At 44.2% G+C, this 19,219-nt stretch overlaps 1 protein-coding gene across 1 annotated transcript in view; it reads right to left on the bottom strand.

Annotated features, from left to right (window-relative positions):
- ddb1 (damage-specific DNA binding protein 1) overlaps positions 1–19,219 on the bottom strand; it is a 29,856-nt gene that overhangs the window by 4,520 nt on the left and 6,117 nt on the right. The window contains exons 3-24 of the mRNA XM_052532049.1: positions 17,292–17,408; positions 16,997–17,218; positions 16,776–16,890; positions 16,016–16,113; positions 15,763–15,921; positions 14,323–14,406; positions 14,123–14,239; positions 13,922–14,024; positions 13,280–13,355; positions 12,623–12,731; positions 12,359–12,537; positions 11,755–11,918; positions 10,822–10,929; positions 5,669–5,876; positions 5,494–5,589; positions 4,737–4,848; positions 4,411–4,534; positions 4,182–4,346; positions 3,723–3,817; positions 3,480–3,650; positions 3,283–3,392; positions 2,939–3,108 (exon numbers count right to left, since the gene is read on the bottom strand). Coding sequence (XP_052388009.1) covers positions 2,939–3,108; positions 3,283–3,392; positions 3,480–3,650; positions 3,723–3,817; positions 4,182–4,346; positions 4,411–4,534; positions 4,737–4,848; positions 5,494–5,589; positions 5,669–5,876; positions 10,822–10,929; positions 11,755–11,918; positions 12,359–12,537; positions 12,623–12,731; positions 13,280–13,355; positions 13,922–14,024; positions 14,123–14,239; positions 14,323–14,406; positions 15,763–15,921; positions 16,016–16,113; positions 16,776–16,890; positions 16,997–17,218; positions 17,292–17,408 — 2,902 coding nt within the window. The remainder of the gene's footprint in view (positions 1–2,938; positions 3,109–3,282; positions 3,393–3,479; positions 3,651–3,722; positions 3,818–4,181; positions 4,347–4,410; positions 4,535–4,736; positions 4,849–5,493; positions 5,590–5,668; positions 5,877–10,821; positions 10,930–11,754; positions 11,919–12,358; positions 12,538–12,622; positions 12,732–13,279; positions 13,356–13,921; positions 14,025–14,122; positions 14,240–14,322; positions 14,407–15,762; positions 15,922–16,015; positions 16,114–16,775; positions 16,891–16,996; positions 17,219–17,291; positions 17,409–19,219) is intronic.

Genomic DNA, 19,219 nt, shown 5'->3' with positions numbered 1-19,219 from the left:
TGCTGTGTGTGTGTGTGTTCACTGCTGTGTGTGTGTGTGTGTGTGTTCACTGCTGTGTGTGTGTGTGTGTGTGTGTGTGTTCACTGCTGTGTGTTCGTGTGTGTGTTCACTGCTGTGTGTGTGTGTGTGTTCACTGCTGTGTGTGTGTGTGTGTTTACTGCTGTGTGTGTGTGTGTGTGTGCGTTCACTGCTGTGTGTGTGTGTGTGTGTGCACGTGTTCACTGCTGTGTGTGTGTGTTCACTGCTGTGTGTGTGTGTGTGTGTTCACTGCTGTGTGTGTGTGTGTGTTCACTGCTGTGTTCGTGTGTGTGTTCACTGCTGTGTGTGTGTGTGTGTTTACTGCTGTGTGTGTGTGTGTGTGTGTGTGTGTTCACTGCTGTGTGTGTGTGTGTGTGTGCACGTGTTCACTGCTGTGTGTGTGTGTTCACTGCTGTGTGTGTGTGTGTGTTCACTGCTGTGTGTTCGTGTGTGTGTTCACTGCTGTGTGTGTGTGTGTGTTTACTGCTGTGTGTGTGTGTGTGTGTGTGTGTGTTCACTGCTGTGTGTGTGTGTGTGTTCACTGCTGTGTGTGTGTGTGCACGTGTTCACTGCTGTGTGTGCGTGTTCACTGCTGTGTGTGTGTGTTCACTGCTGTGTGTGTGTGTGTGTGTTCACTGCTGTGTGTGTGTGTGTGTGTGTTCACTGCTGTGTGTGTGTGTGTGTGTGTTCACTGCTGTGTGTGTGTGTGTGTGTGTGTTCACTGCTGTGTGTGTGTGTGTGTGTGTGTTTTCACTGCTGTGTGTGTGTGTGTTTGTGTGTGTGTTCACTGCTGTGTGTTCGTGTGTGTGTTCACTGCTGTGTGTGTGTGTGTGCACGTGTTCACTGCTGTGTGTGTGTGTTCACTGCTGTGTGTGTGTGTTCACTGCTGTGTGTGTGTGTGTGTGTGTTCACTGCTGTGTGTGTGTGTGTGTGTGTTCACTGCTGTGTGTGTTCACTGCTGTGTGTGTGTGTGTGTGTGTTCACTGCTGTGCGTGTGTGTGTGTGTGTGCGCGCACTTTGACTAAACTTTCTTCACCTCACACCACTCAACCATAAATTACCTAAAGTCACCCTAGGTGTATATGTCAGAGGTAAATTAAAAATAGTTTTTGATCTGTGAATCTGTTTGATGTGACTCAGTGTGTGTTGCACTGCATCGGTCCAAGAGAGGTTTAATGAAAAGTCAATCCATTAAAAAAAAAAAGTGTCTCACACAGCTTCGGGGGCTGAACAAAGGCCTCCTGTAGCGAATCCATGTGTTTTCGCGAGTAAAATATCTATATTCAAACCGTAATAATCACCTGAATCTAGCTTACGCTCACAGGTGTACACTGAAGCAGTTCTGGAGGAGGATGTTAGAGTTTAGTTCTGCAGCGCTCAGAAGAGATGAACACAGACACAGCGGCGAGATCAAAACAAAACAACAGTCGCCAATTAGAAGTACAAAACAAGGATTTGTAAAGAAGAATGTTGCCAAGCCAAGAGGAGACTGTTTTTCTTCGCTATAGTAAGGAAACTTTGCTTCTGTTCACAAACGTTGGTTTTGATGAGACTCATGGTGCAGACACAGCTGACCTCATACTTCATCTGCCCAGAACTGTGAACGCACGCTTGATTAAAGTGATTATTACATTATGAATATGGATATTTTTCTTACAAAGTTACATTGATTCATTACAGGATGCTTCTGTTTAGCCCCCGGAGCCGTGTGAGACCCTTATTTTGTGATGGATGAGCTTTTCATTAAACTTCTCTTGGACCGATGCTGAGTGTCATCAAACAGCTTCAAAGATCAAATAATTGTCTGAAAGAAGAAAGTCATATACACCTAGCATGACTTCAGCGTGCTAATTTATGGCCTAATTTAGTCATTATATGCCATGACAGATATCATGTGAGTTACAAGCTTCTGTTTGAAAAGATCGTTCATGTGTCGTGTGTGTGTGTGTGTGTGTAGAAAAAAACAATTACAAAATTATAGAACAAAACTTAAATCAGCCTATGCACTTTACATATACATCACATTTCTCATCAATATGGTTAACAATAAAGATTAATAATAAGGAAAAGAGTCACATCACAAATAGCCTACATCATTAAATCCCGTCCTACTGTAGATAAACAGGACATCTCCGCTTATTAACTAACAATCATGTGCCTAAAAGCAGCACAAATAAAGATATAGGTGCAAACAGAATACAGTGACGTCAAACTTGGTTTTGATAAGCAGCTATTTTATGACACAGAACGCGTTGGTGAAACTCATACATCTAGAAAGAACTTAATACACAAAATAATCTTATTGATTCAAGCATTTAACATTAATGAATTATGTCAGTAATGAACAAGACTGCACAAATTATAGCGATCAGGAGGAAGGTCTGCGTACAGTAAAGTGAACAGTGTACAACACCCGTCAGTTATATTCAGGTCTATAGTGCCCCCTGCTGGCGCAGTTTAGTAACTACTTAGAGAAAATTAACTTGTCATAATGAAACAACTTTCGTTATGACGAGATTACAAGAAGATTAAGTCATTATAACGAGAAAATGAAGGAAAAAATTATAATGCATAGCTGCTTAGAACTTCTGTATGTGTGTGTACTTCTAACATGTTTGGTTTGTAAAATAAATGTTGTAAATTCAAATCTGAGCGTCTTCAGTGTCTGAACGGATTTATTCTTGAGTCTATACGGTAACAATAATATAAGTAGTTAAACAGAATGGCATTACCAAAGAGAGACTAAAATACACTTCTCATTGACTAGAACTAGACTAAATGTATGGTAACTAGAATTAATCTATGTATGGTTTATTTTCTAAAACTTTCCACGGCCTTGAATTTTATGAATTTTTTTTCTGATTCACAAACTTTCAAGGATGTGAAGGAGCTGTGTGAAGCCTGAGGGCTGTAAGCTCACCGATCATGCCGTTGACCGTGCCGAACAGCACCGAGCCCTGTGTGGGAGTCGAGCTCTCGCCCAGATTCTGCAGCACCAGAGAACCGTGTGAGAACACATTGACGAACTCTCCCAGGTGAAACAGACCCACCTCCTGCAGGTGCTGTCGCTCCTCGTCTGTCGTCGCCGCGCTGGAGGACACACACAAGCACACCGTCATTCACTTCACATCAGCCCTTTATCTGTTATCAGCAGGAAGTGGGATCATGAGAAACTCATTATCTCTGGATTCTACTGATCCTTCAGACGCCCAGCCCTTCCTCCAGAAACCTCTCAGACACATGAACACATCCTCGATCCGTTACCTGTCCTTCTGGCAGACGAACAGATTGAAAGCGTTCTCCGCTCCGAGGAAGTTGTCATCATCCAGGATTTCAACAGCACTCATCCAGTTAGGATTGAAGTCACGAGCAATCTAAGGAAGCGAAAACAGCGAGAGGAAATTAAGAACCACAACTACTTTCTTACAAGAAATCCCAGAATGCCCAGCGGCAGCCGTCACCTCCTCGAAGCTGCCCTCCATCTGTTTGTAGGCCAGCAGCAGCACGGAGCGCATCAGGTCTCCCACCAGGATGAAGTCTCCTTTAGTCTTCAGATACAGGGCCATGATGTTATTATAGTGATTGCACTCGGTCCTCAGCTCCTTCTCTGCCGTCCACTCGTACAGACGCACCTGTGGAGACACAGACGTCAGCGCCGCACAGGAAACACCTCACACTGAACAGCATGATGGGAGGAAACTCACGGTGCTGTTGATGCTGGCCAGCAGTTTACCACTAAACTCCACCATGGAGTAAACCGCACCTTTAACTTCCTTCTCTGCCACCGTCTGCAGTTTGCCTGGAAACACAGAACACCAGGAACGATCCAAGATTTAACACACACTAGCATCGAACAAATATACAACTTTTGTCACTTTATTTCTGAATGGAAATTCATTTTGTTTTGTGGGACATCGAGCAGTTTTATTTTATTCTGAAATGGTCAACGCATGAAGAGACTTCTTAAGGCCGAAGTGACGTGTGCATACAGCTGCACTAATGAAGAAACCTGCATCACACACACTGAGGCGTACACCTCAACACAGAAGTAAACTCTGGACTTCATTCATTACTGAAACAGTCACAATATTTGTAGGAACAGTTTGTACTTTGAGCAACATGTAATAACTGTGGAAGTAACGAGGAGTGTGTCTGACGGTTACCGTCTGTGTAGTGAAAGACGATGATGCGGCCCTGTTTAGGCTCCGCCTCCTCCGGATACACCATGGCCGTGCCGACGATGAAGTAGACCGCAGGATCTCTGCCCAGCTTACAGGACACCATACTCAGTGCATACTCATTCTGCAGGAACTGATGCGCGTGCAGCACTGCAGAGAGACAGAGCGTCAGCACACACACACACACACACTCCAGCTGACAGCTCACACTCACCCTCAAACGTGTGCTGATCCACCACCAGCAGACTGTGCACCTCCACCTCCTCTCCGAACGACGTCTCATGAGGAGAAGTGCTGCTGGGAAACAGCTTACTGGAGCTGACACTGCTGGAGAGCGCCTGAGAACGAACACACACACACACACCAGTGAATCTGCTTCAGAGGAGGGAGCTGAAGTGTTTCACACACACACACACACACACACAGTCTCTCTCTCTCTCTCTCTCTCACACACACACACACACACACACACAGTCTCTCGCTCTCTCTCACTCTCTCTCTCTCTCACACACACACACACACACACACACACACACACACCTGTGTGCTGGCGCTGGACCGCACGGCTGCTGTTGTCCCGCTGGCGTCCTGCATCTCTACTCTACTGGACAAAACTCCGAAACACTGAGACACTTCCTGATAGCAGATCCGCCTGCAACGACACACACACACACACAGCAACGCAGCGACTGCAGATCAATCACTAGACATTGATGCTTCAGAAGGAAACAGTCAGTGTTGGTTTATTTGTCCTTCACTATGTGTCATTAGATCAGACGGAGGTTTAACCCTCGGAGGGACGAGCGTGTTTTTAGGATGCAGGCCACCGAATAAAAAAAGATGGATTTATTAGAAATAGAGCGGCACTGCAAAAAGACATTCGATCAAGTGTTTGTGGTGCACATGATCTATTCTTTGGTGAAAGAAAAAGTCATGACAACTCCTGCAAGCACCGAGACTCGAACCTGAGACCTTTGGGTTACAAGTCTAACTCTAACAGCAAACGCTCCAATTCTACAGACACCATACCCAAGAATATGAAGGGGGTGTGTGTGTGTGTGTGTGTGTGTGTTTGTGAGCAAGAAACGAAGACTGATGATTTACCAGACAGTGCTTTCGCTCTCATAACTACACAGTGACAGATGAGAAGCTTCATCTAATAAATGATTAACTGTGATTAATGGATTAGTGATTAATCATTGATATTTCTAGTTTACTGCACTGCTTTTCTTGTTAAGTGTTTCCAGTAAAGCTCGGAGACGTCTGGATTTGTTCCTGTCAGAGGTCACACACTCACTTGGGCGACTCGTAGAGAGGAACGGTTCTGATGTGGAGCTTCTGGATCTCGTCGATGGTGCCGATGGTCAGTGTGCTGTTGTTGGCCAGAGCCAGACTGTGACAGAAGGAAGAGGACATCAGCATCAGCTCCATCTCTGGCTCCAGACGTGTGTGTGATCTGTCTGGTGCTGTACCTGTCGGGGTATCCCTCGGAGTTGAGCGGGCACATGTAGTTGACCTCCTTCAGGTTGACGTTAGAGAAGACCAGTTTGTGGTTGCTGGAGTAGATGACGGTGGGCCGGTCGGAGCAGGCGAACACATTGGAGGTGGAGAGCGAGCGGAAGGTGCGCAGAACCGTGGGCTGAGTGCCCAGAGTCACCTTCTTACGCTCACTCAAAACACCTGCACACACACACACACACACACACACACACACACCTCCTGAGCGATCGGTTCAGGCTGTGCAACAGAACATATACATGTGCTACTTCATACAGTCTCTGTGGCATTATTATCCTGAATAAAGAGTTAGACCTGACTGAAAATCTTGAAGCACCTATTTTATTTGTGCTATTGCTTGTAATTTGGTTGTTCTTATTTTATTACTGACTGTTTATTTACTATTTATTTGTCTTTAATGATGTCTGAGCTTTATCAAGATACTAGAAAAGGTGGTATCCTCACAATTATATTCCTTCTTAGAGAAAAATGGTATATGTGAGGATTTCCAGTCAGGATTTAGACCGTATCATAGTACTGAGACTGCTCTCCTTAGAGTTACAAATGATCTGCTCTTATCATCTGATCGTGGGTGTATCTCTCTATTAGTTTTATTGGATCTTAGTGCTGCGTTTGACACAATTGACCACAGCATTCTTTTGCATAGACTTGAACACTTTGTTGGCATCAGTGGAAGTGCATTAGCATGGTTTAAATCGTACTTATATGACCGCCATCAGTTCGTAGCAGTGAATGAAGATGTATCATATCGATCACAAGTGCAGTATGGAGTACCTCAAGGCTCAGTTCTAGGGCCGCTACTCTTCACGCTTTATATGTTACCCTTGGGAGATATCATCAGGAAACATGGTGTTAGCTTTCACTGTTATGCTGATGATACGCAGCTCTATATTTCCTCGCAGCCCGGTGAAACACACCAATTTGAAAAACTAATGGAATGCATAGTCGATATAAAAAATTGGATGACGCGTAATTTCTTACTGCTAAATTCAGAAAAAACAGAGGTGTTAATTATAGGACCTAAAAACTCTGCTTGTAATAACCTAGAACACTGTCTAAGACTTGATGACTGCTCTGTCAATTCTTCGTCATCAGTTAGGAACCTAGGTGTGCTATTTGATCGCAATCTTTCCTTAGAAAGCCACGTTTCTAGCATTTGTAAAACTGCATTTTTCCATCTCAAAAATATATCTAAATTACGGCCTATGCTCTCAATGTCAAATGCAGAAATGTTAATCCATGCATTTATGACTTCAAGGTTAGACTATTGTAATGCTTTATTGGGTGGTGGTTCTGCACGCTTAGTAAACAAACTACAGCTAGTCCAAAATGCAGCAGCAAGAGTTCTTACTAGAACCAGGAAGTATGACCATATTAGCCCGGTCCTGTCCACACTGCACTGGCTCCCTATCAAACATCGTATAGATTTTAAAATATTGCTTATTACTTATAAAGCCCTGAATGGTTTAGCACCTCAGTATTTGAATGAGCTCCTTTTACATTATACTCCTCTACGTCCGCTACGTTCTCAAAACTCAGGCAATTTGATAATACCTAGAATATCAAAATCAACTGCGGGCGGCAGATCCTTTTCCTATTTGGCGCCTAAACTCTGGAATAACCTACCTAACATTGTTCGGGAGGCAGACACACTCTTGCAGTTTAAATCTAGATTAAAGACCCATCTCTTTAACCTGGCATACACATAACATACTAATATGCTTTTAATATCCAAATCCGTTAAAGGATTTTTAGGCTGCATTAATTAGGTAAACTGGAACCGGAACACTTCACATAACATCGTACTTTCTACATCATTAGAAGAATGGCATCTACGCTAATATTTGTCTGTTTCTCTCTTGTTCCGAGGTCACCGTGGCCACCAGATCCAGTCTGTGTCCAGATCAGAGGGTCACTGCAGTCACCCGGATCCAGTACGTATCCAGACCAGATGGTGGATCAGCACCTAGAAAGGACCTCTACTGCCCTGAAAGACAGCGGAGACCAGGACAACTAGAGCCCAGATACAGATCCCCTGTAAAGACCTTGTCTCAGAGGACCACCAGGACAAGACCACAGGAAACAGATGATTCTTCTGCACAATCTGACTTTGCTGCAGTCTGGAATTGAACTACTGGTTTCATCTGGTCAGAGGAGAACTGACCCCAACTGAGCCTGGTTTCTCCCAAGGTTTTTTTCTCCATTCTGTCACCGATGGAGTTTCGGTTCCTTGCCGCTGTCGCCTCTGGCTTGCTTAGTTGGGGTCACTTCATCTACAGCGATATCATTGACTTGATTGCAAATTAAAACAGACACTATTTAACTGAACAGAGATGACATAACTGAATTCAATGATGAACTGCCTTTAACTATCATTTTGCATTATTGAGACACTGTTTTCCAAATGAATGTTGTTCAGTGCTTTGGCGCAATGTATTTTGTTTAAAGCACTATATAAATAAAGGTGATTGATTGATTGATTGATCAATTTTTGCCGTGGTATTAAAACAAGTGAATTTTCAAGGTGCAGCTAAAATGCTGGTAATACACAAGGTCACATGGATCAAAAACACCTAAAAACGATCACTTTTTATGTGGCAAGGCCAGTGGAAAATTCTGGCAGAGCAAGTAAAACTGGATCCTCTCTAGAAATAAAATCCCTGAATCCTGCTATAAACATCTTAGAATGATGCATGCTAACAAATCATACACAAGCTCAGAAACATCACGCTAATCATGTAAACAGTCCACTAGAATCCATGCTGGCTAACATCCCCGAAAGAACAGAGTGAGCGTGTGTGTGTGTTAGTGTGTGAGTGTGTGTGAATGAGAGTGTGAGTGTGTGTGAGTGAGAGTGTGTCTGAGTGAGTGTGTGTGTGAGTGTGTGTCTGTGTGTGAGGGTGTGAGTGTGTGTGTGCGCAAGTGTGTGAGTGAATGAGAGTGTGAGTGTGTGTGAGTGAGTGTGAGAGTGTGTGTGTGAATGAGAGTGTGAGTGTGTGTGAGTGAATGAGAGTGTGAGTGTGTGTGAGTGAGAGTGTGTGAGAGAGTGTGTGTGAGAGTGAGTGTGAGTGAGTGTGTGTGTGTGAGTGAGAGAGTGTGAGTGAGAGAGTGTGAGTGTGTGTGTCTGTGTGTGAGAGTGTGGGTGAGAGTGAGTATGTGTGTGAGTGAGAGTGTGTGTGTGAGTGAGTGTGTGTCTGTGTGTGAGAGTGTGAGTGTGTGTGTGTGCTCGAGTGTGTGAGTGAGTGTGTGTGTCTGTGTGTGAATGAGAGTGTGAGTGTGTGTGAATGAGAGTGTGAGTGTGTGAGTGTGAGAGTGTGTGTGAGAGTGTGAGTGAATGAGAGTGTGAGTGTGTGTGAGTGAGTGTGTGAGAGAGTGAGTGTGAGAGTGTGTCTGTGTGTGAATGAGAGTGTGAGGTTGTGTGTGAATGAGAGTGTGAGTGTGTGTGTGTGAGTGAGTGAGTGAGTGTGTGTGTGAGTGAGTGTGTGTGTGTGAGTGTGTGTCTGTGTGTGAGAGTGAGTGTGTGTGTGCGCGAGTGTGTGAGTGAGTGTGTGTGTGAATGAGAGTGTGAGTGTGTGTGAGTGAGTGTGAGAGTGTGTGTGTGTGAATGAGAGTGTGAGTGTGTGTGAGTGAGTGTGAGAGTGTGTGTGAGTGAGTGTGAGAGTGTGTGTGTCTGTGTGTGAATGAGAGTGTGAGGTTGTGTGTGAATGAGAGTGTGAGTGTGTGTGAGTGAGTGTGAGTGTGTGTGAGAGTGTGTGTGAGTGAGAGTGTGTGTGTGTGTGTGTGTGCGCGCGAGTGTGTGAGTGCGCGAGTGTGTGAGTGAGTGTGTGTGTGTCTGTGTGTGAATGAGAGTGTGAGTGTGTGTGAGTGAGTGTGAGTGTGTGAGTGTGAGTGAATGAGAGTGTGAGTGTGTGTGAGTGAGAGTGTGTGTGAGAGTGTGTGTGAGAGTGTGTGTGTGTCTGTGTGAGTGAGTGTGAGAGTGTGTGTGTCTGTGTGTGAATGAGAGTGTGAGGTTGTGTGTGAATGAGAGTGTGAGTGTGTGTGAGTGAGTGTGAGAGTGTGTGTGAGTGTGAATGAGAGTGTGAGTGTGAGTGTGTGTGTGAGTGTGTGTGAGTGAGAGTGTGTGTGTGAGTGTGTGTGTGCGCGCGAGTGTGTGAGTGCGCGAGTGTGTGAGTGAGTGTGTGTGTGTCTGTGTGTGAGTGAGTGTGAGTGTGTGAGTGTGTGTGTGTGAGTGTGAGTGAATGAGAGTGTGAGTGTGTGTGAGTGAGAGTGTGTGTGAGAGTGTGTGTGAGAGTGTGTGTGAGAGTGAGTGTGTGTGTCTGTGTGTGAATGAGAGTGTGAGTGTGAGTGTGTGTGAATGAGAGTGTGTGTGTGAGAGTGTGTGTGTGTGTGAGTGTGTGTGTGCGCGAGTGTGTGAGTGCGCAAATGTGTGTGAGTGCGCGAGTGTGTGAGTGAGTGTGTGTGTCTGTGTGTGAATGAGAGTGTGTGAGTGAGTGTGAGAGTGTGTGAGTGTGTGTGTGAGTGAATGAGAGTGTGAGTGTGTGTGAGTGAGAGTGTGTGAGTGAGAGTGTGTGTGAGAGTGTGTGTGAGAGTGAGTGTGTGTGTCTGTGTGAATGAGAGTGTGAGTGTGTGTGTGTGTGTGTGAATGAGAGTGTGTGTGTGAGAGTGTGTGTGTGCGCGAGTGTGTGTGTGCGCGAGTGTGTGTCTGTGTGTGAATGAGAGTGTGAGTGTGTGTGAGTGTGAGTGTGTGTGAGTGTGAGTGAATGAGAGTGTGAGTGTGTGTGAGAGAGTGTGTGTGAGAGTGTGTGTGAATGAGAGTGTGAGTGTGTGTGAGTGAGTGTGTGTGAGTGAGAGTGTGAGTGTGTGTGAGTGAGAGTGTGTGAGTGAGAGTGTGTGTGAGAGTGTGAGTGTGTGTGAGTGAGAGTGTGTGTGAGAGTGTGAGTGTGTGTCTGTGTGTGAATGAGAGTGTGAGTGTGTGTGTGAATGAGTGTGAGTGTGTGTGAGTGTGAGAGTGTGTGTGAGAGAATGAGAGTGTGAGTGTGTGAGTGAGAGTGTGTGAGAGAGTGTGTGTGAGAGTGAGTGTGAGAGAGTGTGTGTGTGTTGCGTTCACCTGTCTGAATGTCCAGTCCGAAATAGAAAAGCGCCCCGTCTCCCAGCGCACACAGCAGGTAATGACTGCCCTCAAACGTGGTCATGAGGATGGAGCGAGGGATGATCTCTACAGGACACATGATCAACGGTCAGTGAGAGACATGTGACAGGAAGTGACACGTTCTTCAGCAAACACATTCACGCTTCAGAAGCTCTTCAGATTCATTCACCAAGTGTAACGATCGACACCCAAACACCACACAGTGAAGCTATAACCCTATACAGGAAGCAGAGTACCAACATTATTCAGATATATGTTTATGTTATGCTCATACTTCCATTCATTAATCTCAGACAGCATAGAGCAATGTCCTTCGATGAAAAGTGACACTTATTTCAATTATTAATAAAAGCACAATCTAAATAAGTGTCCTGTTATCTTAATAGACTGCATCTCAAGGGCTGTGGAGAGTAAATGTTCAGGGATAAGCACTGCTCTGATCCTCCTCACTGGGATATAAAGTGAGCATTTATTAGCATTCTCATGTACATCCTGGTATTTTATTAAACACCTGATTTGATCATGTCAGTGTTTTCAGTGAGTGAACACTAGCGAGTGAACACTCGGTTTGCATTGGTTTCTCTGTGTAGATGAACGTGACCTGGACAGAGGTCTTTGACCAGAGACATGAACACGTCCTCCGTGCAGCAGTTTCAGACATTACCTTCAGAGGAACTGTTCTCACACTAACACACACTATGTGCTTTTGTGTGTAGTCTCAAAGATTTCAGCTTGAGTTTGGGAAAAGAGCTTTAAATAAATAAGTGCAAAGAAAAAAGAAATGTAAGCATCTTCAAGCTTCTCCCTCTGGAGAATGTGTTCTCACGTCATGATCTGTGTGTGTGTGTGTCTCTAGTGCTGAGAACACGTGTGTGTGTGTGTGTGTGTCACCTCCGCCCAGCATCTCTTTGTGCAGCGGGCTGAAGCAGGGTAACTTGAGCAGGCGTGCTGAGATGTCGGTCCAGAGTCCCACAGCACAGATGCTGGATTCTCCTGCGCTCTCGCCCAGAGGAGTGATGTCCAGACACGCCACCTCATGCTCCATCTCTGTAGAGCTGCACACACACACAAACACCAAATCTTTGCTGATATCACCACGTTCTACTGTCTGAGCTGCATGTTGTTCCGGTTGATTCCGCTTTGACTTCATCCAGAACTATTTTTATTGGCTAAGTTCAGTCTGGAAAAGTAGTTTATAAGAAGGTCTTGTTTATTACAGTGTTAGTATTATCAGACTCGCAGTCGTTACTGTTAGATCAGCTGTGATCACCTACAGCTCAATCACCACCGTGATGAATTTTAGAACTAACAAAACGAATGCTAAATAGACAAAAACTGAATTTTCACACTGAACAATCATGTTGGTGTAAACAGGCCTTTAATATAGAAAAAGAAATCAGAAAAAGGACGTTAATAAAACTGTAGTTAACTGTGTGTTTTGATGATTCTGGACGCTCTGGTGTGTGTGTGTGTGTGTGTGTGCGCGAGTGAGCACCTGATCTGTTTGAGTTCTCCTGTGAGGATCTGAAGGTAATACAGCACTCGACCCACAGCCAGAACCACCTGAGTGCTGTTGCAGGACGCCACGCTGATGTTCCTGCCCTGAGGCTCCTTCCACTCGCTCACCAGAGCCTTGCTGTCCTGAGTGACCAGCCTCACAGACACCGACGTGATCTGAACACACACACACACGTGATCACAGCCATTGTGACTCGACCACAGTGAAGCACAGCTCAGGTGTGTGTGGGGTATATCTCACCTGTATGAGCTGCTGATGCGCTACATTCCCACAGAAGAACGTCTGCTGATTATCCACAAACCCCGGCAGCTCCGTCTCCTCCACCTCCTCTCCACTCAGCATCAGCACCCTGCACACACACACACACACACACACACACACACACACACACACACACACACGTCAGTCACACAGACACAGACACACACACACACACACACACACATCAGTCACACACAGACACACACACACACACACACGCACACGTCAGTCACACACAGACACACACACGTCAGTCAGTCACACACACACACACACACACACACACACACGTCAGTCACACACAGACACACACACACACACGCCAGTCACACACAGACACACACACACGTCAGTCACACACACAGACACACACACATATGAAAGAGGCACACACAGAGACACACGTCAGTCACACACACACACGTCAGTCACACACACGTCAGCCACACACAGACACACACACGTCAGTCACACACACACACACACACACACACACACACACACAGACACACAGACACACAGACACACACACGTCAGTCACACACACATATGCAGAGGCACACACACACATGGCAGGAATGAGTAGGTGAGGTGTGTGTGAGCTGTAGACTGGAGTAAACTCAACACTCTTCTCACCTGGTCTGACCCACAAAAGACAGAACCAGCATGTCATCAGTGTTTCTGCCCGACTCGGAGCGGAGAGGCCACAGACCTGACACACACACACACACACACACACACACACACACATGCTGTAAATCAGATGCAACCAGCAGTCTCCTAAAACTGCACAACAGCTAAAAAGGCAATGAACTGGCGATCAATCTGTGGATTTGGTCTGACAGGAAGTTCAGCTATCATCATTTTAAATTAGATTATTTTTTTATTGCACTGGATTAACCAATTTAAAGGCATAAATAAAACATAAAACTTTTGGATGATGCTAATAACTGCTATACTATTCTATATTTTTTTAAAAATAAATGAGTGTTGCTGAAACATCAGCAGTACACGTTCAGCAGGAAAGAGAATGAGCATTCAAACATAACCCCTTTCACACTGCGCTTCCGGTAACACACGGGTAATGTGTCCATGCGTTCACACACAACCGTTAACTTTCGCTGAAGCTAGCGAACGATCTCAGCTTCAGCACGGAAAGTGAGGAACTAACTGATCTCTGCTCCATGACAGTTTTCGGGTGCAGCATGCAGTGTGAAAGGAGCGATACTGTGCATTCACAGCAGATGAACAGATGAACACGAAGAGCACGGAGCGCACCTTTGATGCCGGGCAGGTCGATGCTGGCGTGCTCATGGATCCCGATGCCATTCCGAATGATCCGGAGAGAGCCTTCCTTAAACGCTCCGGAGCACGTCACCAGCTACAGGAACACACACACACACACACACACAGAGGAACTGATGATGCACACAGCTTCTCTCCTCGTCTGACCTGCAGTGAAGCGCAGACGTCTCTCACCTGACCCTGTCCTTGTCTCTCCAGGTCCACCACACACATGTCCACTATCGGCCCCAGGTTAGTGAAGGTCTCCATTACAGCCACATACGAACCCTGGTCATTACTGTCCACATTCAGCTGCACACACACACACACACCACACTGGCCTTAACAAACATGTCATTATCACAGAACAATAATCAATCTGTGAGAATACCAACCTTAACTAGTTGAGAATCTCCAAGTCTGGAGCCCACAAACACCACACCGTTGTCCAGATACGTCAGACACTCGGCGATGGAGGTCTAGTGACACACACACACACACACACACACACACTCTGTACAGTGATATCTGATCAATAAACTAAAACATCCAGCTAGAGGCCAGACTGTAGCTGAAAATTATTATTATTTTTTTTTTAAACAATGTTTTCATTTGTAATGCTGGTTAATTTTCCCTCAGTTTTCCCTATTAATTATACCCATTCAACATTACAGTATAATTGAGAAGTTTAATTTTAATTTTATTTTTTATATTTAATAGGCTCTGAAATAATAGGCTCTAAACATTTATGCATAAACTATACAGATTAATCTTTATTCAAGCTATAAAAGTTAATCAGCAACTAGAACAGTCCAAGTATTTCTCTTTTTGTTTTGTTCTTTGATTTTCATCAATGACAGACTTTAGCAGGTTTCACTTCAAAATCAGCGCTGTCTCTTTAAAACCTGATGCACATGCAGCGGATCTGACACATCCAATTTTCTCCCAACGTCATTTAAGACTTCATAACTCATTTAAGACTAGGTTTATAAGGTAACTTACCAAAACTAGTAGTGTAGAGCAGTCCAGATTAGAGTAGTGCAGTGTAGAATAGAGTAGTGCAGTGCAGTGTAGAGCAGTGGAGTATAGAGTAGTGTAGAGTTCTGTGTAATGTAGTGCAGTGTATTGTAGGGCATTGTGGAGTAGTGCAGTGCAGAGTATAGTAGTGCAGTGTAGAGTAGGGCAGTGTAGTGTAGTGCAGTGTAAAGTAGAGTAGGGCAGTGTAGAGTAGAATAGTGCAGTGCAGTGTAGAGTAGTGCAGTGTAGAGTAGGGCAGTGTAGAGTAGGGCAGTGTAGAGTAGGGCAGTGTAGAGTAGGGCAGTGTAAAGTAGAGTAGGGCAGTGTAGAGTAGAATAGTGCAGTGCAGTGTAGAGTAGTGGAGTGTAGTGTAGTGCAGTGTAAAGTAGAGTAGGGCAGTGTAGAGTAGAATAGTGCAGTGCAGTGTAGAGTAGTGGAGTGTAGTGTAGTGCAGTGTAAAGTAGAGTAGGGCAGTGTAGAGTAGAATAGTGCAGTGCAGTGTAGAGTAGTGGAGTGTAGTGTAGTGCAGTGTAAAGTAGAGTAGGGCAGTGTAGAGTAGAATAGTGCAGTGCAGTGCAGTGTATAATAGTGCAGTGTAGAGTAGAATAGTGCAGTGTAGAATAGAATAGTGCAGTGTAGAGTAGGGCAGTGTAGTGTAGTGCAGTGTAAAGTAGAGTAGGGCAGTGTAGAGTAGAATAGTGCAGTGTAGAATAGAATAGTGCAGTGCAGAGTAGAGTAGTGCAGTGTAGAGTAGTGTACTGCCGTGTAGAGTAGAGTAGCGTAGAGCAGTGTACTAGGGTTGAGTTGTTCTGACGCACCTCTCCCAGCAGCTCCACGTGCAGGTCTTTGAGCACCACAGCTCCGTCCATCAGCTCCTCTTTCTCCAACAGCAGCATGAAGAGTCGTCCCTCCATGTCTCCCAGCAGGTACCGCGAGCCGTTCGGATCCACGCGGTTATGACACACGATGGTGCTTTGCTGTGATGTTTGAAACACGCTTTAATCAAGGAGAACATGAGAATACACAGCCCACAGCATAATACCACAGCAGGACATGAGCAGATGCGTTCACCTTGATAGTTGGAGGAGCGATGGCTAAGTATTTGTCTCCGTTGTGATAAGTGATGGACTCCTGTCCGATGATTATAGCTCCTCCAAACGGCTCTGGGACTGAATATATAAGTCAGGTCACCTTTATTTATATAGCGCTTTAAACAAAATACATTGCGTCAAAGCAACTGAACAATATTCATTAGCAAAACACTGTGTCAATAATCCAAAAGTCAATAATGCAAAACATTATTAAGAACAATAAGACAATAAGAACATTTCACAACAATGACTCAAAGCATCATGTCTTCAATGCTCAGTCAACTTCATGAACATGAATCACTAAAAAATAAGTTTGGATGCACAAAGCCTGTAAGAATTTATTTAAACAGTTAAATGAGTGTAATACACACAATCGGTCATCACAGAGTTAAGAGTGGGAGCTATAAAATAGTATTTGAATCAGTTTGGACTGTCGAAATCCTTGTAACAAAATAAACAATCATTTATAATTGTTAATGCTTGACTGGTTGTTTAACGAATGAGAAACCACTCTTTACTTTATGAGTAGACCAGTTATGTTTGTTTGTCAATTGTAGCATCAAGAGATTTACAGAGTTCAGAAACTCTGCAAGAACATGATCTATAAAACTAACTCAATCTTATTTAGTGTAATGCCTGTTTCCGGTATGAATGCAAGTTATTATACAGTAGTTTTAATGATGTGTGTTTCTGCTCAAGCAGCCAGAGCTCAACAGATCGGTCAGTAAGCGTCCCCTCACCTGGGATGACCATCGATGCTTCAGCTTCCACGTTCTCCTGCTTCCAGGGTCCTTTGTTGAACTCCTTCTCTCTGAGAGAAACCTCGTATGTCTTGACGTGCCGACCCTGAGGATCCTGCACACACACACACACACACACACACACACACACACACACACACAGAGCTACATGAGCAGACTGGACACTCGCTCTCAAACACATGGCTCATGAAGATCCATACCTGATATATGAAGCAGACGGTGGGCGCCTGGCAGCCATACAGGAACTGGACATCTATGACCTGCAGCTCCTCCAGACGAATGTTGAAGGCTTTGAGCTCGCGGTTATCACGGTCCAGAGGAATGACCTTAAACAGCCCATCGTACAGCCGCAAGCCGATCATACGACACTCCGGATCCACGATCCCGATGATCCCGGTCTCAGACGGACGGCCGATCCGATCCTGACACAGACGCAGCGGTCAGACGAGGCCGAGGCCGTATGATGCAGTGTGTTTGGACAGGTGTGTGTGTTACCTGCACGTTTCCGTGAGCGCGGGTGATGATGTCGATGCTGTCTCCGTTCTGCTTGTACTCCAGGATACAGGCGTTGTATTTAGCGGTCAGAATGAACAGAAGATCTTTGCTCTCACCCTTCACATAAAGCAAACAGACAGATTTAATAACGTCTGTTCGTCAAAGTGTTGACATGCTGCAGAAATCTGCACGGTTAATGCAAGTGCTGTCACAGAAACAGCGCCGATCAGTGCGTGCCTCTCAGAGGCTTATGCCAAATTAGACTAAAGGGGTTTCTGCACTGATACTGAAGCAACCGGCTGCGGCCTGCAGATCGAGGCGGGGATGCACGTACTTTTAAATGCGCACTTCAGCAGCGCAGCACACTGTGACTCCATGTTGCTTTGAGCACATCATTCTGCACCCGCGATGTGCATACGCGCTTTGTGCGCTCTGTTTTGAAGCGTTTCTTATTATCATGGTTTTGCGCACTGAAAGATTATTAAAAGCCTTTATTTTAATACCTAGCCTACACAATACATTTAAAATGAGCATAATTTAATTGTATATTATTTGTGTGTAGTGTAGTCTATATAAATACATACACTCTTAGCTCTTGACATTCATATATAAATATAAAATTGTGATATTTGTTGCGGGGTGAGGGCTTCGATAACTCTCTCTTTTTTGACCATACATGTGTTTGCATCCCTGAATGTTTGTGTCACTTTTATTAGACAGGGTTGTATGATGTTTGTGTTTACAAATAATATGCATCTTGTTTTTGCACTGGCAGAAAAGTTGAAGCACAAGTTGTAGAGCATAAGTATGTGTTCCTCAATAGCTTATATTTTGGGCACATTGTTCATTGCACTTTAGCAATTTCTTAAATAAAGCCACAATTGCCAAAGTAAGAATGTTTTTATTCCTGGCTTTTTTGGAGTAAAACAGTGATTCCACTGTTACCACTTTATCTGTGTGTAATGTTGTAGTAGCTCAAAGTTTTTTGCTGTTTAAACTTTAAACCATTCCTTTATTACTGTGATTACTGATGAAAATAGGCAATGTGCTGAAATTTTAGAAGAGCATCAATTCATGGAAAAAAAATAACTTGAAATATGTGGATAAAAGGTTTCTGCCCAATGTGACCATGAAGTACAGCTTGGCAGCACTGCATCTCATCAATGAGAAAGTCTAGTTTATTATGCAAAGCTTTTAAGGTTAACTGTTGTTTTATTAATTCCAACCTGTCAAACCTAAGTCCATTTCCAATACTTTTTAACCTAAATTTATTTGTTAAAGACTACTTTTTTGTTTTTTTACTAAAATTGACTAAAACCTTTGCGTTTTCGTCGACTAAAACTTGACTAAAACCATGAAGTTTATGAGTGACAAAAATGTGACTAAAACTAAAAAGCATTTTCGTCCAAAAGATTAAGACTAAGACTAAAACTGAAAGGGCTGCCAAAATCAACACTGCTGCCACCTACTGGAGGAGGTTTTGGCTTCATATTAATGTGTGTGTTCACTGTGTGCGTGTGTGTGTGTGTGTGTGTGTGTGTGAGTGAGTGAACTTTGGATGGGTTAAGTGCAGAGCATGAATTCTTAGTATCAGTCACCATACTTGGCTGTATGTCACGTCACTTTCATTTACATCCAAACACTGTTTTAGATGCAGATTCTATAAGAAATCTTATAATGGTAAAATATGCTTGGAAATGATTTTAAAGATCCATCATTTTAAATACATTTTAAAATGTTATTTAGAAATCAATAAAAAAATGTAAATCAGATAAATGCCAATGAGATGATCACATAAGCACTAGTTAATGTAGTATATTTGCAGACAGACGGAGTGGAGAGCTGCTGCTTCTGATTCTCCGTTCTCCTCCGACGCAGATCATCTGGGGCCAGTTGCATAAACACAGCTACTATTTTAAGACTAGGTC

Source organism: Carassius gibelio, chromosome A18, assembly GCF_023724105.1.
Source record: "Carassius gibelio isolate Cgi1373 ecotype wild population from Czech Republic chromosome A18, carGib1.2-hapl.c, whole genome shotgun sequence".
Classification (NCBI taxonomy): Eukaryota; Metazoa; Chordata; class Actinopteri; order Cypriniformes; family Cyprinidae; genus Carassius; species Carassius gibelio.
The sequence above is the reverse complement of the archived record's forward strand: the minus strand, read 5'-3'. Positions and strand labels throughout refer to the sequence as shown.